Raw genomic sequence first — 25,792 nt, 5'->3', positions numbered from 1 at the left:
AACATCGGAGATAACCTAATAATTGAAGAAGACTGTTTTCTGTGGTGCAGGTTGGACGCAGGGCCTTGGGAATGCTGGGCAAACACTCCAGTTCACCTACATCCTCAGTCCTCTTACACGTGTAAACTCCAGCACCTTTCCAAGTTTGGCGGTTTTTTGTTTGTTTGTTTATTTGTTTGTTTTGGGGTTTTTGTTTTGTCTTTTTTGAAATTCTATTTTTTTATTAGATATATTTCTTTATTTACATTTCAAATGTTATTCCCTTTCCTGGTTTCCTGTCCATAAGCCCCCATCCCCTACCCCATCCCCATATGGGTGTTTCCCCATCCACTCCCCTTACTGCCCTGCCCCCGACATTCTCCTGCACTGGGGGTCCAACTTAGCAGGAGCAAGGGCTTCCCCTTCCACTGGTGCCCCAACAAGGCTATTCTCTGCTACCTATGCAGTTGGAGCCCTGAGTCAGTCCATGTATAGTCTTTCAGTAGCAGTTTAGTCCCTGGGAGCTCTGATTGGTTGGCATTGTTGTACATATGGGGTCTCGAGCCCCTTCAACTCTTTCAATCCTTTCTCTAATTCCCCCCAAGGGAGTCCTGTCCTCAGTTCAGTGGTTTGCTGCTAGCATTGACCTCTGTATTGGACACGCTCTGGATGTGTCTCTCAGGAGAGATCTATATCCAGTCCCTTTCAGCATGCATTTTTAGCTTCATCAGTCTTATTTAGTTTTGGTGGCTGTATATATATGGGCCACATGTGGGGCAGACTCTGAATGGCCATTGCTTCAGTCTCTGCTCTAAACTTTGCCTCCACATTCCCTCCTATGAATATATTGTTCCCCCTTTTAAGAAGGAGTGAAGCATCCTCATTTTGGTTGTCCTTCTTCTTGAGATTCATGTGATCTGTGGATTGTATCTTGGGTAATTTGAGCATTTGGGCTAATAGCCACTTATCAGTGAGTGCATACCATGTGTGTTTTTCTATGATTGGGTTACCTCACTCAGGATGATATTTTCCAGGTCCATTCATTTGCCTATGAATTTCATGAAGTCATTGTTTTTGATAGCTGAGTAATATTCCATTGTGTAGATGGACCACATTTTCTGTATCCATTCCTCTGTTGAAGGGCATCTGGGTTCTTTCCAGCTTCTGGCTATTATAAATAAGGCTGCTGTGAACATAGTGGAGCATGTATCCTTGTTGTATGTTGAAGCATCTTTTGGGTATATATATTCTTGAAAATCTCCAATTTTGAAATGATATAAAAGCTTAAAATATAAGTGTTTTGTGAATTTGCTATTAGTTTACTCATATTTTATTCTTTTAGTGTTAAAATTACATTTTATTTTGGCTTTCCTTGAACGTTTTAAAAATAGTTTTAAGATTTTTGATATGTTCACTAAAAAAATTAATTGTTAGAACAAATTAAATAAAATTTGAACTAGCCTATCTGCCTCCCGCAATTTAATTTGAAGATGTAAGTTGTAGGGTACACAGTCCCTGAGCACATGAAGAAACGGCTTTAAAAATACGATATGCACTTAGGACCACCGTGCAGAGGAGGGTGTCAAATGAGTGCGGTTGAGAAGCGTCTCTCTTTGTCCTTTGCCCTTTCCAGAGAAAACAGCTTTCCAGCTTTTAAAATTCAGGACCATCGTGCTCTGTAGAGACAGGATTGTTCAGCAGCTGAGGACACCTTTCGCTCGGCATTCTGGAACACAGTCATACCTGTCCGTAGCTGGTTCATTTCCCGGTTACTGTGCTGGTGCATTCCGTTGCTGAGGCCACAGCCCTTTTATCCCACCCCTGATTGGTTCTAGTCTGCACCCACTCTGCGGGTCACTGCTTCTAGTCAGTCCTTTCCAGACGAGATGTGGTTAAGGAAATTATACAGCCCGGATAGGACAAAAATGTCACAGAAATCAGCACATGAATTTAACCTGGTAATCAGTGTTTTTTGAGAACCTTAAAAACTGTTTTATTTTAAAGTTATGCATAAGCACTGGTATGCATGTGTCCGTTCACATGAATGCAGGCGCCCATGTAGGCCGAAAGAGAGCGTCCTGTCTCCTGGACCTGGGGTTCCAGGCCTCGTGGGCTGCCTGAGGTGTATCTGCTGGAACTAAGGTTGGGCTCTCTATGGAAGCAGCAGGAGTTCTTAATTGAGGAGCCATCCCTCCATCCCCAATTAGGGTTCTTTTGAAATGCTAACAGGGCTGGGGATTTAGCTCAGTGGTAGAGCGCTTACCTAGGAAGCACAAGGCCCTGGGTTCCGTCCCCAGCTCCGGAAAAAAAAGAACCAAAAAAAAAAAATGCTAACAACTGTTACTTTTCAGACACTATAGGACAGCAGATCATAGTGTTGAAAATTCCCACAGTAGGAACTTGAAACAATTGCAGCCACCACATGATGGGAATCAAATGTAAATAAGTGGAAGTCATATTTCAAAGCACACATTATGAAAATGTGTAGTAAATTTCTCCAAATGTGTCTTTCAAAAAGACCAGACTCTATTAACTTCATTTTCTCATTGTGTTTCAGGCCCTACACATCTCTGCCGTATTAGACACGGAACCAGAAATGGACGAGCATTTTGTCTGCACCCTGTTTAATCCAACTGGAGGTGCTAGACTAGGGGCCCATGTTCAAACCGTGATAACAGTTTTGCAAAACCAGGCCCCTTTGGGACTATTCAGTATCTCTGCTGTTGAAAATAGGTATGGGTTATTTACAAAACATTAACATTTTGGAACAGTATGTAACACTTTCAAACTGAGAAGCTGTAGATAGAAATTAATATCTGGTTACTTTTAACGTGTCTGGAGCTGACAAATATTTATATTTTATTTCTTAAAATAATTAAGGCACCTAATATTATTAGTAGGCTAAACCTCTCCTACTTCACCTATTTCTTAGCAGTTATCTGAGTTTTGCGTGGAGAGACCTTAGAATGGTGATATTGCTTGATTTTATATATATATATATATATACATATATATATATAGTAGAGTAACAGATATTTAATCATTGTAAGGACAACATTATTGGAGTGTCACGTTTGTATTTTTTTTATTTAAAAATTCTCTATAAGTGAATACTTTTGAATACTAGAGTCTAGTCCTCCACTGAATTAAAATTTGTGGGTGTCATTGGAGAGTACAAATTTATGAGTATATAAAGTACTATGCTGGTAGTATAATATGCATTTTAAACATTTAGAAACTATTCTCTTCTATCTCCAAAATCCATTTGTTTGTCTTTTAGTGCTACCTCTATAGATGTTGAAGAATCCAACAGGACTGTGTACCTCAATGTGTCACGTACGAATGGCCTCGATTTGGCTGTGAGCGTGCAGTGGGAGACAGTATCTGAAACAGCTTTTGGCATGAGTACGTTTAACTTTCTTTCCATAAATGATGTATTACCAACAGAACAGGTACTTGATTCTGTTATTGAAGCCATAGTATTTACTGTGCACTTGTCGTGCACTAGACTTGGAACTCCGCTCACAAAGTTTAGCATTTGGGCATTCCCATAAATAACTATAGGAAATACAAAATAAATGTTCATTGTGAATGGGATCAATACTTTTGGGGACACTGGAAGTAGTAGAAATGCAAGTGAGGGCTGAAGAGATGGTCCTACAGCTGATTACTGGATTCTCTTCGGAGGACCTGCATTCTGGTCTACCACCCATGTCAGGAGGTTCACATTGCCTGCACCCTAGATTCAGGAGCTCTGACACCTCCTTCTGGCTTTTCCAGGCACCCATACACGTGGCACATATTCAATCAAATACACACACACATAAAATAAAAAAAAATGAGGTGGGTATTTCTAAGGAGAATCAATGATTGCATTAAGACTTACTAATGAGTGGGGGAACCTGAAACACATTTCGTGGATGTCACGCTCGTCTGAGCTTTAAGGACAAGCCTCTCGGTGGTGTAGGTGTACATAGGACCATATTTATACTCTGTAGACATCGTTCCAAGTGCCATGCAAAGAATTGTTTGTGAAGAGAAAAAAAGATGCAGAGGGTGAGCAAGGAGGCAGCAGGCTGGGTAGCTTAGACTCAGGGATGGATTGTCTTGTCATGGTGAGTGAAATGCTGTGGACTAAGTGTGGTTAAATGTAGCACGTTACATTTGAGTCAGAGATGAGAAGGTATTTCTCTAGATTAGATAGAAATGTTCTGATACACAATGAGTTGATGAAGCACATTGTATTGAAACTCACGGGGGTTGAGAGACTGAACAGAGTCTGTAGTTAGATTGGGGACAAGTGCAGATGCTTTTTGCTATGAGCCTTGAAGACGCTCCTATGGAGTGGCTACAGATTGAAAAATGACCTAAGAAATGAACATGACCCGAGAAGCCCAGGAAAATGTGAGGTTGCCACAGGCAAAGGAGAGTGTTCGAATTGAGGAGAGGCCGTGTGCCCTGGGAGTTGAGTGAGATGAAAATCTAGAAAGACCAACTATTACAGTTACTAATGAGGAAGTGCATATGGGCATAGCAAAGGCTGTTTGTACAGGGGACGGGGCTTCACTAACACTCGGAGTGGAGGGAAAGAAAAGAGACTTTAAAAACATGCAACTATTTCTGAAAGTTTGGCTTGGAAGATAGTGTCTAGAGAAATACTGGAACTCAGAAAATTCCTCTCCGTGTAGTGGGAAGTTACTAGAACTTGCATCAGTGCTGATGGAGAAGGCTTAGGAAATAAGAAAGAGTAACCATGAGGGAGAGAAACAGAAGTAGCAATAATGTCAGAAGATATGTGTGTGGATACACACGTCACATATATGACGAGACATATAAAAGACACAGAGACTTACTTCCTGCTCAGACTTTGCTCATCACGTCTCTCAGAAGTGGTCCTGAGAGTGGGCGGTCCCAGGTGGCGGGTGTTCCACCCACATTGTCCGTCTTCCTGAGTGACAGGAATGAAGATTCACCACTTTTACTCATGACTCCTAATGACGAAGCTTGGGGAAGGTTGCCAGTTAAAAATGTAATCTCTACTTTTAGGAAAGAAGTCTCTAGTGGCTGCTTCCTCTGGGTACTGACATTGTGTCTTCTTGAACTAAAATGTTCGGTTCAATAATTTAGATGAGTTGTAGGTTTTGTTGTCCTTAGCCTATTATGTTCAGATAATTAGCGAAAGTTTAAAAATAACTTACTTTGGGAGATAGTCATGACAGTATGTGATAGAACCTTTTTAAAACAATAGAAATTGAAAAAAATTTAAAAACTCCTCATTAACCTGTGGTTTTCTCTTTTAATGTTTTTTAAATACTAAATTAAGAACATGTGTAATTTAGAGCAATCTGATAAAACCTTGAAGTCATTTGAAGTGAGTCTGCATAGATATTTTAAAGTCTATCAAATGGAAACTAATACTGTCAGATGGATAGACATTAAAATGTGAGATTAAATTTGATATACCATTAGCATATTTTCTGTTAGGCATATTTATTATTTTCAAAATTCAGCTGTCTTTGCATAGTCTCTATAGAAGATGATAGAAGTTGTATTAGCATATTTTTCTCTAAAATATATACTTAGACTTTAGTTTTGAATACACTTGGAAAATATGTAGAGTATCTATCAAAATATCACTACTTTTAAATGTTTTATACTTTTAGTTACTGCTTTCAAGCTTCCTAGTGTCTATTCTCTTTTACATACAACACTCACACATCCACAGGCACACACACACACACACACACACACACACACACACACACACACGCACGCACACCATCCTCCTCCTCCTCTTCTTCCTCCTGCTCATTTCCATCATTGTCTTTCTAACACACTCACTAGCTTCACTCTTTAAATAATGCCAAATGAGATAAGGTTCAGATGCAATTATATACACAAATAAATATTTATTTTATTATTTTAGGGGGAATGGATGTTGTCTTTTCCATATTTCAAAGCTTTTTTGACAAGACAGCATTGGACTGGTGTTTTTTTTCTGTTGGAGATTCAGTTTATGGCGTAATGTTAAGAAAATCCTCCTTAGTTGTTTACCGATGGCAAGGGACTTTCGTTCCAGTTGAGGTAAGCATCCCTGTTTGCTTTATGGTGCAGGAAATACAATGTCTGTGGAAACTTTAATGCAACATCAATTACTAATATCATTTGTATTTCCTAGGACTTAAATGTAGAAAGTCCTAGAACTTGCGAGGCCTTTACTATTGGTGTTTCTCTGTATCTTGTGATTACTCACGGGGAAAGAAACGGAGAAAAGCCTTCCATCAACAGTGTGTACACACTCGCTTCTGGATTCAGATTGCTCCTGGTAAAAACATTCTTCCATTCTCTGTAGATTCTTTACAAGTGCAATTCAGATTTGTAAGAGTAATCAGAATGGAAGATACTGTATGTTCTGTGTTAAAGCACAAAAGAACTCTTGCTGCAGTTGGATACACATTATAGTATTATAATATATACATTATTAGTATAGTATAGGATACACATATAGTACACATTATTGCAGTAGCAAGTATATAAATTCAAGGCTATTTTTGTCTCTAACTAGGAATACATAGCCTACAAATTAAAGAGTTTCGAATGTTAAGCCATATCTAATGCATGCTATTAAGGACTTCAGCCCCTCCCATCATTAAAACCCTTTACGCGCTTATCCCCTCTCTTTTGTAGGTACAGACAATCGTTATTTCAGGAAGTTGTCAAGTAAGGCATTTCACCTCAGATACTCAAGACTATTTCATCATTGCAAGTCAAAGAAATGATTCTGAATTAACCCAGGTGTGATTCTCTTGACGTGAAAATTTCTTCCCTTTTAAAACATGCTATTAAAATTTGTTCCTGTATATCATCGGATTTAACAAATGCCATAATTTCATGGTGGTAATGTGGAATGATACTGCTTGGACATAGTTTTTGAAGAGTAGGGTTAAAATATGAAATTTTTCTTCAGGAGAGAGAGCCAATCTAATAATAGCACTAGCATCTCATTAGGGTCTTGTCGACTTGGAAAGCACTATGGAGAAAAGCCCCAGCTCAACAGATGGTATCAGTAGAGAGTCATGGTTAACGTTGCCAGGCGGGCACTCGGGGCCACAGCCCACTCTTCACGCTTCTCTGGCACACTACATCTTGTGATCTTGTTTGATGATGCTTCTTACCTCTTCATTTCCAGCTAATGGCTCCTCTGCCATTATTCTTGTTAAAAATAATCTTCCTTTTTCTCTACATTCTTAAGTGCACTTCAGATTTGTAAGGTTCATCAAAATAGAAGATGATGTATGTTCTATGCTATCTTCCATAAGGAACGAAATCTTCCAGAAAGAAACTTACTGTTTTTGCAACACTTGAAACCCAGCCTTATCCCCATTTGCCATCACTGTGGGGCCCTGTCTATGGAAGCCCGTCCTCTCACACTGATATCTGTGAAAGCTCATCCTCTCACACTGACGCCCTTCTTGCCTTCATAGACCAGCTATTCCCTCCATGTTGGTGATTATTACAATGATCACAATGTTTAAGCACTGCCCAGCTTAAAAAGAGAGCCTCTCCTCCCTGATACACACTGACTGACTTACTGTCTGTCTGTCCGTCCTTCTCTCTGTCTGTCTGTCTGTCTGTCTCTGTCTCTGTCTCTGCCTCTCTCTCTCTCTCTCCCTCCCCCCCTTTCTCTCCCTCCCTCCCTCTCCCTGATATGAATACATTTCTCCACACTTGGTCTGACTTCCTAGTCAACTTGACAGCCTCTATAGATAAGGCCAGTCTTTGGATATGACGATGAGGATTCTCTAGATCAGGTTACTTGAGGTGGGAAACCCATCTTCACTGCAGCAGCACCATTCTGTAGGCTGGTGAAAGTGGACTGAGCATTTATCTCCCCATCTCTGGGTAGTGAGTACAGGCTGACCAGCTGCCCTGGTTCCCACTGCTGTGCACTTCCCACTGCAATGGACCATATCCTGGAACTGTTAACCTAATAAACTCTTCATGCAGGTGCTTTTGCCAGAATCCTTCATCATAAGACAAGAAACGTAGTTGATACTACTTTTCACCAATGGTGACTGGGTTGTCGGGTCTTCTGGGATTGGTGAATTCTCACTGTGATTGTGTATGGTGGTCAGCATGGTCTCAAACTTTTTTTTTCAAGAGAAAAGACATCTCCATCTTCTTTTACTCTCATCTGTCAACATCTTCCCTGCCCTCCCTTGTCTTCCCCTCTCTTCCCTTCCACCCTTTTCTTCCTCCCTCAATCCCTCCCTTAATTTCCCCTCTAGCCCCACTTCTGCCCCATCTTTCCCAGACACTGCTGTCATTTCCCACTTCCTCTCAGAACCGAGAACCTGGAACTTTTGAGAATTCAGTTTTAATTCATAGTTTTCTTTCTCTGTACTTGTTCTGGGTAATTTTATGTCTGTGGTTTGACATACAAGCTGCAGGCAGTGTCTTCCAAATCGCCCCTGAAGCCTTTCCTCTGTCTTCTAGACGACTGTGCCTGTTTCTTTCCGTGCCCACTCGCGTGTTTTTTCAGCATGTGATATATAACATCTTGGCCTGAACTTAAAATTTTCCATGTCACATCTGTCCCCTTCTTACCTTCCACTAAGGCATTTGCCCAGCATTTCTCACTGAGTTAGAAGACCATCCCGGCCCATCTCTAGAGTCTTCTCAGCTCTGCAGACCCATCTCTGTCAGGAGTCTGCAGTTACCTTTTTCATCAGCATTACTTTGTGTTATTCCTCATTTTAAAACTGCTAAGCAACTTCCAGTCACACTTACAAAACTTCAAACTTTTATACAGTTTTTAACTGACTGTCTTCAATATAGACTGTCTGTTTTTAATATAGTCTATATGTTATATAGCATTGCCATCTTTCTCTCATTTCGCTAGGTCACTGCTGTAGCATGCCACTTGCCTTGATGGAATCATTTTTACTTATATTTTACTGTCTCGGAGACTCCCATCGGAACTATATGTTATGTCATTGCCCCAAGGAAAGGGACAGCCTTACGTTTCCAGTTCCCCCTTCCCCTCACGTTGTTTCTGGTCAGATTAATCTTTGCCTAGAACAAGACAAACTGCTTCTGTCTTCTGGGCCAGCATGTCTAACTCGACCTCCTCAGGACATTTAAATTCTGTGATCTACCCTCCTGTCACGTCAGGTCCAGGACTGTCTCAGTGTGCAGTCGTCTTTTTACTTATTGATAGCTTGATTATCTCTTGATAACTGATGGGGCCTTGGATGTCCATTGCCCTGAGCCTAGTGCTTGGCTGGAAGTTGGAGTTTGGCTTAAGCACTGCAATGCTTTATAAAAGTGAGCTGGTTATAGGGTGGACCAGGTAAGTCATGAAGTTCCTAGTAAGGTTAGCTTCCTGGATGTTCACCCTGAGGCCTATATTCATTGTTACCATGAGGGCAGGAAATATGGCTGCTGCCCTCAGGTGGAAACGTCTCTCTGCTTTGTTGTTTGACGTGCCATTGACGACTTGGAGGCATCAAGGATTTTACTTTTATACTCAGTTCAATTTTTTTTCTAGTTTTTGTTTTCTGCTTTGGTTTCATCTCCATATATTTTATACTGATTTCTTTTTAAATAGATTCTCTTTTCTTCATCACAGACACACACACACACACACACACACACACACACACACAGACATGGGAGAGGGGAAGAGGGATGGGGAAGAGAGGAGAGGAAGAGGGACAGGGGAGAGGGGGAGAGAGAGGAGAGGGAGTGAATAGAGAAAATTGAAAGAATGTCAATTTTATTACTTTTCTATTCCGTAACTATCGTAACTCAACTGAACAGTAGGCTGCAGGAGTGGAGGTGTACGACCCTGCTCCCATGTCGCAGATGCTGAGTTCCCGGTCATAAGGAGCCTGTGTTTGGACTTTCCCTACAGGTCTTCAGGTGGAACGGAAACAACTTCGCCTGGCACCAGACATTGCCTGTGCGAGGTGTGCTGGGCATGGCCTTGTTCAGCAGAGGAGGCTCTGTCTTCTTAGCCATTTCTCAGGCTAACATCAGACAAAATCCCCTCTTATTCATGTGGTCTGGTAGTCAGTTTATTAACTTTCAAGAGCTGTCCGTCAGTGGAATAACACAAGTTGAGGCTTTGTCTTCAGGCGATGATGTTTACTTATTTTTTGCCAAAAATACCTTTCTAGGTGAGTGAATGCAGTGCTTGTAATGCATGTGCAGTTACCGCCCAAATTCTGCAGCATTGTCTGTTATGTGGGACATGTTCTCTTTTTTCATGATTTATACACTGATGCCAATTAGATGAGGATTTAACCAAAACAGGAAGCATTCTATCTGTGATCTTGTGCTGGACTGAACCAGTTTAAACTTATATTTCTATAAAATGAGCAGTAGACGGGTAATGTGAAAATGTATAAAGACTTTATAGTCAATTTCCCAAGTTATAATTTTATTGGACTATTCTTGGGTGTCATGAGAAATTTATAGAATAATGATAAAACTGATTCAAAATATAGTCTGCACAAGAATACATTTTCTTCTGGTTGTTTCAGTTTCAAGGATGAAATATCAACAATCATCAATGGGTGGACAATTTATTCTTTTTTAAACAAAAATTATAGCAATTTGTATTTTATGTGCATTGGTGTTTGTCTACATGTCTGCCTGTATGAGGGTGTCAGACCCCTGAAGTTAGACAGCCGTGTGTGGGTGCTGGGAATTGAACCTAGATCCTCTGGAAAACCAGCAGGTACTCTTAACCACTGAACCATCTCTCCAGCCCAGGGACATTTTATTCTTAGTCTTTCTTGTGTGTAGCTTGGTGTATGTGCTTCATGTAACAGAATATGTCTCCAGGTGTGTCTTTGTGTGTGTGTGTGTGTGTGTGTGTGTGTGTGTGTTTCATGTGATAAAAACAGAAAGTGATTGCAGTGTTCCCTACAAGTTGTTAAAATAGATGTTTGTGTGGAGAGTTTCCTTGAATTTGCTATTTCACTACACTTCTGCCATGCAGTGCTGTCCTTTTTGTACAGCTTGTTTCTTTTCATTTCTTAATCAGGAAATCAGAATGCAATCGACATTTTTGTCTGGGAGATGGGGCAGTCATCTTTGAGACATTTCCAATCCCTGGACTTTGCCACTGTTAACAGAATCCGTTCCTTCACACCGGCCTCTGGAATAGGTAAGGGTGTTTCAACTGCTAGGCAGTCTTCGCTAACGCAGTGTGGGGAGCTAGACTGATTCCCGTGTCACTGAGTTCAGATGGCTCCTTTAAGTGAATGCTGAGCTCAGAGTTTAGTAAGTTATTCTGCAGCTAGCATTCCTACCCTGTGAGTCTCTGTAGCCCCTTAACGTGTTTCTTTTAAAAAACACTTCTCAAAAAAGCATTTCTGTGAAAGATGCTGTTTTATTTCATGTCTGACTTATTAGATTATTTCTATGTCACCTTTAATTTGTTCTTTGGTTTTTCTAGCTATATTTAGGTCCGGCTGACATAGAGGCACTGTATATCCTTAATATGTACAGTGTGATGCTTTGAAGCACATGTGAACTCATTGCTTCATTAGGCTGCACGGCCTATCACTCTTCTGTATGTAGTGGGAACTCAAGATTTATTCTCCTGACATATTCTGAGTTTTCAACTCTGTTGTTGGTTGTACAGTTCCTACCCTATACAATGAGCTCTCCAGAACATATCCACAACTGAAGGTCTGATTCTTTAATCAATCCCCTTCCGTTTCCTGCAGTGTAGGCCTGTGGCAACCGCCATTGCAGCTTTCTTCATTTAAAGATTTGTTTGTTTATTTGTTCGTGCATGTGTGTACACATGCATGTATACTGGTGAGCAGGCCTCCATCACAGTTGCACATGGAGATGAGAACAGAGCTTACTCTGCCACACTCTAAAGTGTGAAGTCTACAGAAGCAAGCTACCCCTCAGGGATGTTGAGGGCAGCCTGGCAGGCTCGTGTTACACAGGCTTTGACTTATCTGTGGCTCCATGCCCTTGGCCCTGCTGTAAGTTCTTTTTACAACAGTTCAACTTTTTAAGATCCTCAGGCTGCTTGAATGTCCTCTTCAGGAACATTCAAAACCTGAAAGGGTGTCACCAATGAAATGTTATACCCACAATGCCTTGTTTTAAGGATAAAATTAGTGAGAGAAAACCAGGTAAGATTACCCTCAGTCAGATTATAAGATGCACTGTGACTTTTATGCTGTTGCTGTTGTTTTCTTTCTTTGAGATAGGGTCTCTTTGCATACATAGCCCTGGCTGTGCTGCAACTCAAACTCCCAGAGATCTGCCTGCCTCTGCCTCTGGAATGCTGGAATTCAAGGTGTGTGCCACCATTCCTGTGAATCTTCATGATTATAATTGTGTCTAATTTTCAGGTTAATATATATATAGGTATCCCCAAATCTGAAAATCTCTGAAATCTGAAATATGCTAGTGAAAGATCCCACGCAGAGAGACCCTTACTCAAGTCTTGGGAAATCGCGGACCCCAGACACAGAGAGACCATTTTGGATGTAATAAGCAAAGGCGAGGTTTATTACGGAGACCTATTACAGAGATCTCCGGGCCGACACATATCCCACGCAGGAGACAGAGGTGTCGACCCCGAGAGGCTGGGAAAAAGAGTATTTAAAGGCAGAGGCTGTGAGCACCAGGGGATGGGGGATGTCAAAGGGGAATGTACCACAAGTTACAAGATTGTTTTATGGCTCCAGGAGATAAGGGGACGCCAGAAGGTTTTATGGCCCCCTGGTTCCTGGAACAGAGCTACTAAATCAGGAGAAGGGTAGGGTCTTCAGGTCCTCATTATTTTTAAACGTTTGTCAAAACTGATGGAGCATTTGTATTTGAAACACCTCTGGTTAGGCTTGGGCTGCCCGGTTTCTTGGAGTGCTCTCTGCAGGACACAATGGCTGAAAAGCACAAGTAGGGGCTTATCAGGGTCTGGAGGACATCTGGTTAAAGTATGACTCTGAGTAAGCTGGGGGGATGTCTGTGGATGGTTTATGGCTCAGTCCTCGATAGCCTGAGCTGGATCCTGTATTCCTTTTCTTTATCTTTATGGCCTGCTATTCCTGGCGGCAGGGCTTAGCCCTGAGTTTGTGGCTTTTGGGGTTAACTCTTTTAATTTTATATTTCTAAACCTAGAATTTGTATAATTTTCTTTTCACTAGTCCTTCACATTTCATACAAAAGGCCTGCGGAAGAGGAATTGCGTGTTCTCGCTGCATCTGGATTCTCGTGTCTGTGTCTCCATTCAGTCTGTTACAGTATAGCCAGTCACAGCAACTCAGGGAACTTGATAATATAGGAACGAAGAACCCGAATAGCTTCTCTGTAAAACAGTTTGGATTGTCTAAGTGTCTGGGACTTTTGACGTGAGCACTGCTGCGGTAGAGAAATCCTTTAAGGCATTTCAGAGGCACATGCTTTAGTGCAAGAAACGTGAATGAAATGTGTTCCAGCTGTAGACCAACTAAGAGAACATCCTGAGCTGGAGGGGACCTTAGATGTAAGAAAGGTTTGGACAGGGATTCAGCACTAAGCATTCACGAGGACTTCTGGCTATTTGAGTATGGGCAGCAAAAGTCTTGCACCTTGGCAATTTCACAGCTCGTAGTTTGAAATTGAGGAAGGTTGTAGGGAACTGTGTCTACTGGAAGCAGTAAAAAGTTTGGTTCTAGGTGGCTGTAGTTCGAGGTAATGATAAAGCATCCTAGGTGGTGAGAGGTGTGGCACAGATTCAGGAGGAAGGGAGAGGTTTAGACTTCAGAGATGCTGATCCCTGGGGATAGGCGAGACTGCACAGTTAAGACAATAGAGTAACGCAGGAGACAAGCAGAATTAGTCAAACCTACAGGACTGTGGTGTTTCTTTTGTCTGTGGAATCATAATGGAGCACTGCGCCTTCCCTGGGGTCACTCCTCTCCCTCACACACTCAGCATGAGTGGTAGGTTTGCCCTGTGGGTTTTCCCTTTTGTTTTTAAGCCAAGTTCTCCTACTGAGCTGCCTTTGTTTCCATGCCTCTCCTCCTTCCTTCCGGCTCTGCATTCATCCTGCACACTCGAATTTCTACCTGGGTGATGGTGTGCCTGGGTGAGGATGTGCCTTTCTAGTCCCCACACTCGTCTCACTCTCCCCTGAGACCTCCCCCCCACCGCTCACAAGGAAACACCTAGTGATGCTCTCCTATGATGCGCAAGAGGACTGGCTTTCTTCTTTTGATTTACTGAATACATTCTGTATCTTTCCTTATGTTTGTTAGCTCTTCTCCCTACTTATCCTTTAATTTGGGGCCTCTCGTTTCTGCTTCTGTCATCTCCGTCCCTCAGGATTTCAGAGGGATGGACTGTCTACTCAGGTCACCTCCCAATGCTTCCAATAGTCGCCTAATGAATGTTTTTAAGGAAGAAGTGTACTGTGTGGATGGGCCAATAATTGAAGTTATAGAATTCCTTTTAAAGTTTTTTTTCCAAAAAATATAATAGGTGTACTTTCTGAAAGAATTCAGGAGAAATTCTGCCAGAGGTTTTATGAAGAGCCCATTGTGAGGTCTCTCTGTTTCTTTTGTTTCTGTGACTTGAAGTTGTAGAGACATGAAAAGACAGCAGGGAATTACTCAGAATAGCTATTATAAAGCCCTGAAAGCTGAAAGCATGCATTAAAAAACGTTCAAAGGATTTCTTATTTTGTATAAGTCAAATACTTTATTAAAAATGTTAAATTGGAACCGGGGGCATAGGTGCACATATTTATGCTTTGGTTAGTTCCGTGATTGATTTCTGAAAACGGAAAACAGAACATGAACAGGGCGCATATGGCAAGGATATGTAGACTTGCCACGTCTTTCTTTTTTGGCTCCTTTAAGGGTAAATAGATTCCTTTTAAGGTGGCAATCACAGGACGGAATGGGTGGGTACAAGGGCAGCTCAAATCACATGTAGTCTCTGTCTTACAACAATGTAGCATATAGTAGTAGAAAGACTCTGTGTGTGTGTGTGTATGTGTGTGTGTGCATGTGTGCACATGTGTGACAAATAGTGTTATAGCTACAACAGGTAATTTCCAGGGAAGAATTGAATAAAGCATGCAAAGGATTTAGGCTAGTTTATGATATACCTACGAAGCTTTCTTCAACAATCATGGGATTAGGACTTATGGGCTAAGTAGGCGGCTAAGTGCTGTGCAGGAGATGGGCTCTAGGCAAGGAGTACAAAGTAAACAAGGAGCTCAGGCGGTGGTAGTGAGCACAGGCTTTCTAGAACAACCAGGGAGAACCCAGGGTGGCCCAAACAGAAGCAGTGAGGGAATAGTGGCAAGAGGGGTGAACAAAGAAAGATTAGAAAGCCAATTAAATGGAGAATTAACACATTTTGGTGTATATTCTAAAACTTATATAGTGCTCTTTGTGGGAAGGTGACAGAGGGAGGAAAGGGAGACAGATTCCTAAGAGCTAGAGAGACACAGAGATAGAGATCCTCCTTGCTGACTGCTTTTAGACTGCTTTAAAAGGGAAAAAGCACTTAAAATTTGTTTTGGAATGTCTGTAATTTATGTAAAATATCTGGCCATTTAAAGTTTCTAATATATTGTCATGATTTCTCCCTTCTTTACCTTTATGCCAGTCGTAGTAACATTTAACAGTACCTAAATTAGTCAGCATGATTAATACCTTAGCAGTAAACATTAATGGCTAGGAGTTTTTGATGAGCGAGAGTCAGGATGTTGTCTTTCCCACCGGAACCTATGGGACACACCCTAGAAGGCTGCTGTCAGCCTTTCCAGGTGCCTGTCATTTTAATACCTACTCATGCTTTCTTAACAGCCTTGTGTTCTTGTGTGTCAGTCAACACTAGAACTTGTGTGTGTTTCTCTAGGTTTCCCTAGTACCTCTCCATTAATGTCTGAAGAATGTTTATTTTAGTATTTTAAAACACCTCTCTCCTAATCTGTGTAGCTGCAGATGTATGCCACTGTCCTTAGTAATAGCACAGGCTCTGGCAACGTCACAAGTGCTCTAGAAATGTCATATGTATATTCATTTTCTTTGGATTAAATATCTTGAATAATTTGCTAAGCGAAAAATTTGTTTCCACTTAGTGCTGAAAACTTCAAATGTTAAACAACAAATGTTAAAATTAGAAGCGTGTGTGGGTGAGACAGCTCAGTGACCAGCGGTTGTTGTGGCCAAACCTGACAACCGCTTGGTTGTGCTATAAAGATACCCAGCTCCCAAGAGTTGCCCTCTGACCTCCACATGCACTTGGCGTGCATGCTGTCATGTCTGCAAAATGGATACATAAGTAAAAATTTAAAAACTTACAAACTTGAATACTGTGTGGCAGCTCATTGATCTGCATAATGCCGTGATTATGGGACAGAATGATTTAGAACTTTTGTCTATATTAGTTAGAACTGTCAATTATACACTATAGAAAGGCTAGAGAATAAAATATGAGAGTGAAACATTTGGTGGTGAAATTTTTTTTTAGCTTTGAAAACCTCTATATAAGTTTAGCATGGACACAAAAAAATGACAAAATACACTTTCATTTTATCAGGTTGTGATTTTTCATGAACAAATTATATGTACAATGTCAAGCTGAATCCGTCAATGCACAATACTGAAAAATTACTTCTATCCTGCTGTTTCAAAAGCAGAATCCTATTTGTTTTAGTCTAGGAATCACGTGGCGCTTTGAGCGTTGGAAGGGTTTTGCTTTGGAGCTGTGAAGAGACCACGCGTGGGCACATGATGCTTCAGTTCTGATGCCTTTCTCTCCTTCCAGTGCACATACTTCTAACTGGCCAAGACCGGTCTGCTCTTTACTGCTGGAACTCAGAGCTGAATGCCTTCACTTTCGTTCTGGAAGCACCCTCTGCACACGATGCAGCTTTTGTTACGGTGAAGTCGCTTAATTCAAGCAAGACTTTAATTGCTTTAGTGGGAGCCACTGACACCCATGTGTATGAGCTGGCCTACGTCTCCAGCCAGTCTGACTTTATTCCTAGGTAAGTTCAATAGTTGATGCTTAATGCTTTTAGCTTACAACTGTGTGTGGCGCCAAATTTTTCCACCTCATTGATTAAGTCACTGCCTTATGTAAAATGTAGGAGTCAGAAATCTGTGCCTTATCTATAGTTTTGGAAATAGTCTATCAAGTTAGCCAGTGTTATGAGTATTTTGTATGCAAATTTTACTTATGAAGTATTTTGATCCTTGTAAAACTTCATTAATATTCAGTGTGATAAGAGTCTGGGACTAACCCGCCGTGTGTATCCTTCAGTGGTTGCCATCGACTCATTTTAAATGTGCTTCTCATGCTAGTTTAGGTGAACTGATGTTTGAACCTGGTGACAGGGAAGCAATCATAGCAGTCAGTGTCCTCGATGACGCAGTTCCCGAAGAAGAAGAATCCTTCAGAGTTCAGCTGAAAAATCCAAGAGGAGGAGCAGAGATTGGCACCGACAGTTCCGTGAGAGTCACTGTTCGTCCCAATGATGATCCCTATGGAGTTGTGGCCTTTGCCCAGGTAAAAGGACTGAGAGCTTCACTTGTGTGAAGGCTGTTGTAGCGATACATTAGCTTTGACAAGCTGTCAAGGAGTGAGTGATACTTGCCTGGTCTTAAGTCTTTTTCCTTTCCCTTGCCTCAGCCTCACATCTTACTTCAGAGAATTCTGACCTACGGTAGGATTCTACGGAGAGTTCCAGTGCACAGGCTTAAGCACTGGGTTCTTGTTGCATTGCTCTGTTTACTTACTTTGATTTGATTTGATTATAATACATGTACTATTTGGTCTTGTCTCAGTGTTTTGCTTCAGTTACTCTCTTAAAAAAAGATTTTAAACCAGAGTGTAGTCACAAAAGAGATGCTAGATATACTATACAATGTGTTACATCACACATATCACATACAGACATTACACCAAATGGAAGGAGTGGCGAGGCTTATAATGGTACATGTGTTGTCCTACAAAGAGATGCCTTTGCCGATTTTTTTCTCAAGGAAAGAATTTTGAAAATCTTCTCAGGTTCTCCTATACCTGGGTTTCATATTTCTTTACCAATATGAAGAGAGGTAGACATTCATATTGTATTATTCCTATTTTCAAAGTATATTGTCATGTATTAACTTGTTATATTAACATCTCTACTGCATCTTTCCCCCGAATCTCTCACCTGTAAGAAAAAACTAGTTCAAATAGACTTAGCCACTATGAGCCAACACATCCTGAACAAAGGCGAAGTGTGGGTTGGCTGTGTGCTACTCTGTCCCTACAGCCCAGACAGTGCCACTGCACCTCTCTGTGCTCTCACTGGGAAGTTGCATGCTCATTCTGCTGGCTCCAAAGCTTGTGTCATTGTATAGTACTGTTTTCCTCTTCAAGTCCAGTTAGTGACAGAAAGTAAGGATGGTTTAAGGGTCCTTGAGACCCCTACGGCTTCGGTGACTCACTAGGAATGTTCCCTATAGATGGTGTTTAGTAAGTCTTGTCACACACACACACACACACACACACACACTATATATATATATATATATAATGTATAATATACATATATTATATATATATAACAGTTACAGCTAAGATTCAAAATTATCTAAGGAAAGATACTCATGAGCTAGTCCCAGGGCAAACAGGGATAAGATTCCAGCAGTTGTTTAGGGATCACATAGAATATATCGCATGATTTCCCTAGCATTGGGTTGTGTCGCTCCAACACATGTAGAATTCGGACACTAATAGAATCTTAGTACAGATTCAACATCAAAGTTTTTATTGCTAACTGGTCATGTGGTCATTCTCTGCCTCACACATGTCAAAACTTTAGATCCCAGAAGAAAAACAGATGCTAGCATAAACCATATTATTTGTATCAATTCCTTATGCAGCTAAGGGTAATGCATGCATCAGTGAACCATGCATCAGTGCTGAGAATAGAAGGGACCTCATGAAAACCAAATTATTAGACAGTAGCCGAGGCCCAGCCTCCTGAGTTTGGCTCTTACAGGCCAGCAATCAGACCTACTATGTCAATACCTGGCCAGTCCCTTAGCAACATATTGAATTTGTCCCTTGGGGAATGGGAGGGCTTGGAAGTGTTGAAAAAGTGGCACAGCATTCCAGCTAGTGACTTGCATTGAAGGGACAGCTCCAGCTATCCTGTTCATATTCTAAGTAGAAAGTGACATTGACTGGAGGCCAATGCTACAGTTCAGTAGTTATGGCATGATGAAGCTGCTGGAAAGCATGAGTTTACCCTTCCCCTCCTTGTGGAAAACTGTAGGAAGAGGAGCTGCATAAGGAATGAGGTTGTGCATGCATTACCCTTAGCTGCATAAGGAATGAGGTTGTGCATGCATTACCCTTAGCTGCATAAAGGATGAGGTCTGTGCATGCATTACCCTTAACTGCATAAGGAATGAGGTTGTGCATGCATTACCCTTAGCTGCATAAGGAATGAGGTTGTGCATGCATTACCCTTAGCTGCATAAGGAATGAGGTTGTGCATGCATTACCCTTAGCTGCATAAGGAATGAGGTTGTGCATGCATTACCCTTAGCTGTATGAGGAATGAGGTTGTCCATGCATTAACTTTAGCTGCATAAGGAATGAGGTTGTGCACGCATTATGCTTAGCTGCATGAAGAATGAGGTCTGTACATGCATTACTCTTAGCTGCATAAGGAATGAGGTTGTGCATGCATTCCCTTAGCTGCTGGTGGAGTTGGGAGTGGAGTTAGATCACACTCTCGACCAATCTGGCCCTTCCCTGGAACAAAGGAAAATCTGACAAAGGTTGAAGAGAAATAGATATGAGCATAGAAATAATTTTAGTTTTGTTTTCTAGTTCACATTGGTGAACAGAACAAGCAGCAAGGAAGGCCAGTTTAACTAGTGTGCTTTACTCAGCCTGGCCTGTCCAAAATGCCGTACTTTCCTCATGGTCTGTACAAAAGACCGCTGAAATAGTTTACATTCTTTTTACTACTTTGTCTTTCAACTGCTGTACACACTTCACATTTAGAGACCAACTAATCTTGAGCTTTCAGTAGTCACATGTGGGCAGGGGCTCCCATGTATTATAGGGTAACTTTAAGATATACACTGTGTGAGTTCGGGATGTTCCAAGTTTAGAAACCCTCTCCTATCTGCTGTTCACATTTTCACTAATTTCTTCAGGTCTCTCCTCAAATGACACCTTAGCGGAAAGGACTTGCGTACTTGAGAACTGATACCCATCATCCGAACCTTCATGTCCTGTCTTTTCTTTTTATTGATACTTAGAGTCGGTTAACTTATTATCAGTCTATTTTCATTTGAGTTCAAAAATACATGAACTGGAAGCTGGGCGACTAGGGAGAGTATGCGGTGTGCAGGCATGAATCACGGGAGCTTCTCAGGCTTCTCTGGGCTTCTGACAAATATGAAGGGCTAGCCTAGGGCAGCTGAAATGAGAACATGGGAGGTGACAGACACCATAGCTCCCTTCCACCCTCTCACCCAGTCTTCAGGAAGCCTGCTTACCGGATTTCCTGTGGGCAAGATTCAGAACTCCTGCAGGCTCTTCCGTGGAATTCCTCAGTGAGCCCCTCAGGACAGGTTACTTGTATCTGGACAAGCTTTAGGATGAGTTTGGTAGAATTTTTGGTGCATCTTCTGGCAGTTTGCAGGCCCCGTTCTAGTTGCCGTCAGCAATGAAGGGCAGGGAACCAAAGAAGGGCTTTCCCTTTCTGAATAAGTTAAATATTTTGAGATCTGGCATTTTGTGACTGTCTGATAACCGTGAGCAAGACTATGTGACTTTGGCACATGTGTAACCCACTGAACAGCTGTGTAAAATGTTTTCTTGGGTTGGATCTCTATTCGAATGAACATTCTAAGCATTAAAGGGGTGGGGGTGTCTCTTGAGATGACCTCTGTTAAGAACACATGGGGAATTTTATAGAAGAGAGTTTTTTAAAAAGCATCATTATTTGTAAAATGATTATACTACTGAGAAATCAAGGATGCTTTAAGAAGGGATTTGTGTTCAATCTAGGGCTCCCTGTCACCAGCTGTGACGTTAGCTGAATGCAAAATCATAAATGTACTTAAACATTATGAGAATACTTTAGCTAATACATTTGTATGATTATTAAGAATGGACTCTCTAGATGATAAGTTTGTGTCACAATGCCTAAAGGTTGGACCTATGTGGAAATAGTCTTTTGTGGAAAAATTCTTTAACTGGTTGGCACAAGATGTTGTATGTGTTTAATAAAGAGTGAAACCTTCATGGAGTGGTAGCCACTAGAATTGAAATGAAGAAATGTGGCTAGGAAGGATAAGTGAGGAGAGAGATTTCTTTTTCCTGGCAGGAAGAACAGTTGCAGAGACCATGAGCTAAGGAATGAAACATCACCAACAGAAGTAGGTCAGCTAATCAAATATTTCATGGGATATGAATTTAAGCCTAAGATACTTTGCAAATGATCGGAGAGCCTCAGTTCTCAGGATGTTCTTGCAGTGGGTGCGGGATTGGAGATTTCTAGATCTAACTCTTAATTTACTCACAGGCAAGGGAGGAATTACCAGCTCTTACACAGATGCAAACAATTTCCCTGCCATTCTGGACTGTGTTCTTGCCATTCTACAAACCTTTCAATGCTCTGTGAACTGCTTTAACAAGAAATGCACGCTGTGTATAAGAGCAATGTTTGTCTATTGAATAAAATATATCAGGAAGGCAAACATAAAAACAATGCAATGCGATTAATGGTTTCTTGTGACATTGGGCTATTTATGTACTCACTTTTTGAGATGGTTGTACTCTGTAGTCTGGGCCAGACTCAAACTTGCTTGCTGTCTTCCTGGCTTAGGAGCCTGAGCACACACCTTACAATGTATCGCTGTTGGTAAGTGTTATAACTATGTGGCAATGAAAGGCAAAGAAGAGATTGCTTGGGTATTTCAAGGCAACCAACCCCCTGTGCCTTTCTACCTATCTTTCAGAACTCATTGCATAAGCAATTGGAAGAACTGGAGCGAGATAGCCTGGTCACCCTGAATGTTGAACGCTTGAAAGGAACATATGGTCGCGTAACTGTAGCATGGGAAGCAGCGGGAAGTGTCAGTGATGTATTTCCCACCTCGGGAGTGGTATGCAATTTAAGAATTATAGAAGACACTTATAATCACAAATCCTGTCTGTTGGAAGAAGTTTTAGCGTGACTATGTTAACACTGGATTCTTGCTAATCACCGTAGAGTAGAATAGAATTTAAGGCTAGTTGTGTTTGTTTTCCTGTAAAAAAAAAAAACTAGACAAAAAATGAAGCCCTTTGAGTTTCACTACATGAATTAACCAAAACACATTACATTGTAGAGAGATAAAATGAGCTCAACTAGAAATGGAAATATGTCAAGACATAAGAAAAGCCAAACAGTTCTTAAAGAACAAATCTTGGGAAATAGGCGTCCTTGTGGAAAGGTCAGTGAGAGCCGTAGACTGAAGAAGTTCCCATTTGCTGTCAGTAGAATGAGGTGGAGAGCTCTGGACAGGAGACTTACATGAATTAATCATGTGGAAATGAGGAAGGCAGAAATGTGTAAAGGGAGAGGTTGATCCATAAGCAGTTGCAGATCCAGTGGAGGTCAATTCTGGGTGAGTTCTGTGTCTAAGCTGCTCTTGGCTGCCATCCCAGAATTAGGCCTGATCTGTTGGGGTCCCCCTTCATCAGGTGTTTGGGACTAGGGTGCCTTGGATGGACTGTGGTGCAGAGCCTTTGCTAAAGCTAAGGGCCGTCCCCAAAGGTAAGCAGGAATCGGCTGCCCCCAGTAGTTGAAGGTTGACCTCATCGGCCACAGGGATGTGATCTGGGCTAAGGATCATATTATCCACCATGTAAGTTAGCATAAAATTGAAGCCCTGCTTCAAAAACATTTAATTGAATTAGAATACAAAAGGGACAGTTGACTCACAAAGAGGATTCAAGGAGCCTTTTGCTATTTGCCAGAAGTGTGACCTCCTCTTTTTCTGGGGTTCTGTAGATCAGTGTTTTGCCCAAATATTTCTCTGAAGAACCAGTGAAAGAAGCTTTTATGAAGTTATCTCTTAGAAAAAAGTGTGTGTAGCAGTTCAGCATTTCTAGATTTTTATCATTTCAAATTGATGGGTACTTCAGTGTAAGGATGGTTTAGCATTCTCTTGCATTTAACACTTATTCTATGCAAATCACCACTAGTGGTATCTCTCTCTCTGTATGCATTGAAATATATTTCTCTAGATTACTACATAAATATGGTTAAGATTTAAAATGTTAACGTCCTCTTTCCTTGACATTAATTTTGAAAGAATTATTTTTCTTCTTTACCTTTTTATTGGTTCTTTGTCAATTCCACATCTTGCACCCCAATCCCACTCATCTCCCTGTCCCTTTGTATCTGTCCTCCACTCTTGCAACCTCCCAAGTCTTGTGGAATCTGTACTATTTGACAGTGTGTTCCACAAAATACTATTTTGGCCACACTTCTTTCCTTACGAATGTTCATTGTTATGAGTCATTGATTCGGTTTGAGGCCTCTAGCTTTTGCTGTATATCCATACTGAATCCTCACTGCGACTCCTCTCAGATGACAACTCATTCTTGGCCTGTGTCAAGGAGATCCTGCAGCTTTGGATCTGTAGGGCTGGCCCTTCACATGCTCCAGCAGTTCATAGATGGGATAGATGATGGGGTGAGCCAGCCCAAAGCTCTAGGTCTGGGCCTGGGTGGTAGCTAAGCTGGTCATTCCACCAGCTGCCCCATACCCACACCACCAAGTAGAGCTCTCCAGCACTGGCCTGGTTGGCTCAACCAATGCTGTAGCCCACAAGGGGCAAACCCAGCTCTTCTGCTCTCAAACCCGTGTGCCAGCTCACTTGTGTCCATGCCAGCAGGGCCAGCTCTACTGTGCTTCCCAGAGGACGTGCAGGCCCTACTCTCCTGAGTGTGCAGCCAGTGATAGGCAGGACCAACTTTTCTCCTCTCATTACCTCAGGACAGCTCTCCTGTCCGCCATAGATGGATTGGAGTGAGGGAGAGCCTCTCTCCCTAACCCACACTAATGCACGGTAGACAAGTTATGGGGCCAGCTTTCCCATGCTCACGCTTGTGAGGCCAGCTCACCTGCATGCCTGCTGTGCTCACATGCTGTGTAGTGTTGTAGTCAAGGGAGAGAGATGTTCTTTCTCTCCCCTCCACCCTGGCCACCAGCAGCAGGGAGCAGAAGAGCTGGCCCTGCCCCTTATTAGCACAACTCTCAGGAGAGCAAGCCCTTTACCTTGCCCACCAGCGTGATAGAAAGAATTATTTCTATGTAGTGTGGGTATCAGTAGATACATTTTGTAAGGGGTCACATAGTAGATGCTTCTGATTTTATGTTCTCTGTGTGTGTGTGTGTGTGTGTGTGTGTGTTTTCTTTTTAAAAACGACTTTGCTTTTGTAGTATAATCGTCAGGTAACAGCAGTTGTTACAGGAAGTCACTGTGTTTATGTAAGTGAATTTCGCTGCATCCCAGTAACATTTCATTTATATAAGACGGGTCTGGCTCATAGGAGAGGTGGAGGCCTAGGCCAAACGAATGACTGATTTGTGAACGAATTTGGCATGTGTGACATAGAAATGGCATCTATAAATCAGATCCCTGTCAGAAAGGACTCCAGATACTTTCAGCAAATTTCAACTACTGAGATTCCTGAAAGTCGCTGTCCTTTACATTGTAATGAAAAGTTGTTGGGAGCGATGCCCTTGAAGCCCTCCATTATTGATGTTATTATTATGGTTAGAGTTAAGTATGACTGGGTTCATGGAAAATCCCCAGCCAGCTGCAGAAGACTAATACAAATCTGGTGGTCAAGATAAATAATCATATGACAAAGTTCTGACTAATAATATGACAAACCTGTGACCTTTCTGACATCCTGTCAACATCAGCCGATTCCCTGACCACACGAATATTGTGTCCTTGGCCTGTGTAAATGTTTCTTACTTCCCCCCTCCCTCTCTTACCCCTGTTATGATATAAATTCAGCCTTGGGGGGAAAATAAAATTGTCGCCTTGATCAGACTCTTGTCTTGGCGTCTTTCTTCGTGTCTCTTGTCCCCCATTTTCTTCCAACTACACCCAACACCCTTCGCTTACAAAAAGTAGCCACCAAGATGGGACAATTTGAATATAAAAATTAACTCAAGTTTTTGAAGAGCTTTAATTTTTTAATCTAATTTTAATATAAAAGATATTTGATTTGCTTGTAAATTTGTATTATGTTATAGATTTGCATAAATCATATTAAAATAAATGAACATTTTTACGACATGATGTTAACCCTAAAATTAGTAAAACTCTCTCTTTTTTTTTAGATTTCGTTCGCAGAGGACCAGGCAATGTCCACCATCACTCTGACTGTTCTCGCGGATGACTTGCCAGAGTTGTCTGAGGCTGTGGTTGTAACCCTTACCCGGATTGTCACAGAGGGGGTTGAGGATCCATCGAAAGGTGCTACTATTGACCAGAACAGAAGCAAGTCTGTGCTGACCATCCTGCCCAGTGACTCGCCCTACGGCGTGGTTGGCTGGCATGCTGAGTCTCTCTTCACTAGAGTGCCTGAGCCCAGAGGTCAGTCCTGGGAAAGATCTGTCAGGTGCTAGTAAAACGTTTCCTTGGACATTTGAATTATACCATTTGAAAGGAACGTGCATTTTTTTATTCATATGGCTTTTTCAGCTTCATAGGCCATTCCTTTAAATTTAATTTAAATTTTATAATTGTGGACT

The 25,792-nt window shown here is 41.6% G+C and overlaps 1 protein-coding gene across 1 annotated transcript in view; it reads left to right on the top strand.

The window, feature by feature from the left end:
- The window catches only part of Adgrv1 (adhesion G protein-coupled receptor V1), a 579,866-nt gene that overhangs the window by 134,602 nt on the left and 419,472 nt on the right, over positions 1 to 25,792 (top strand). The window contains exons 44-54 of the mRNA XM_087635923.1: positions 2,537 to 2,712; positions 3,260 to 3,384; positions 5,906 to 6,063; positions 6,158 to 6,304; positions 6,667 to 6,774; positions 9,896 to 10,160; positions 11,033 to 11,155; positions 16,780 to 17,002; positions 17,319 to 17,523; positions 21,990 to 22,136; positions 25,379 to 25,634. Coding sequence (XP_087492049.1) covers positions 2,537 to 2,712; positions 3,260 to 3,384; positions 5,906 to 6,063; positions 6,158 to 6,304; positions 6,667 to 6,774; positions 9,896 to 10,160; positions 11,033 to 11,155; positions 16,780 to 17,002; positions 17,319 to 17,523; positions 21,990 to 22,136; positions 25,379 to 25,634 — 1,933 coding nt within the window. The remainder of the gene's footprint in view (positions 1 to 2,536; positions 2,713 to 3,259; positions 3,385 to 5,905; positions 6,064 to 6,157; positions 6,305 to 6,666; positions 6,775 to 9,895; positions 10,161 to 11,032; positions 11,156 to 16,779; positions 17,003 to 17,318; positions 17,524 to 21,989; positions 22,137 to 25,378; positions 25,635 to 25,792) is intronic.

Source organism: Rattus norvegicus, chromosome 2 (assembly GCF_021556685.1).
Source record: "Rattus norvegicus strain SHRSP/BbbUtx chromosome 2, alternate assembly SHRSP_T2T, whole genome shotgun sequence".
Lineage (NCBI taxonomy): Eukaryota > Metazoa > Chordata > Mammalia > Rodentia > Muridae > Rattus > Rattus norvegicus.
The sequence above is the reverse complement of the archived record's forward strand: the minus strand, read 5'-3'. Positions and strand labels throughout refer to the sequence as shown.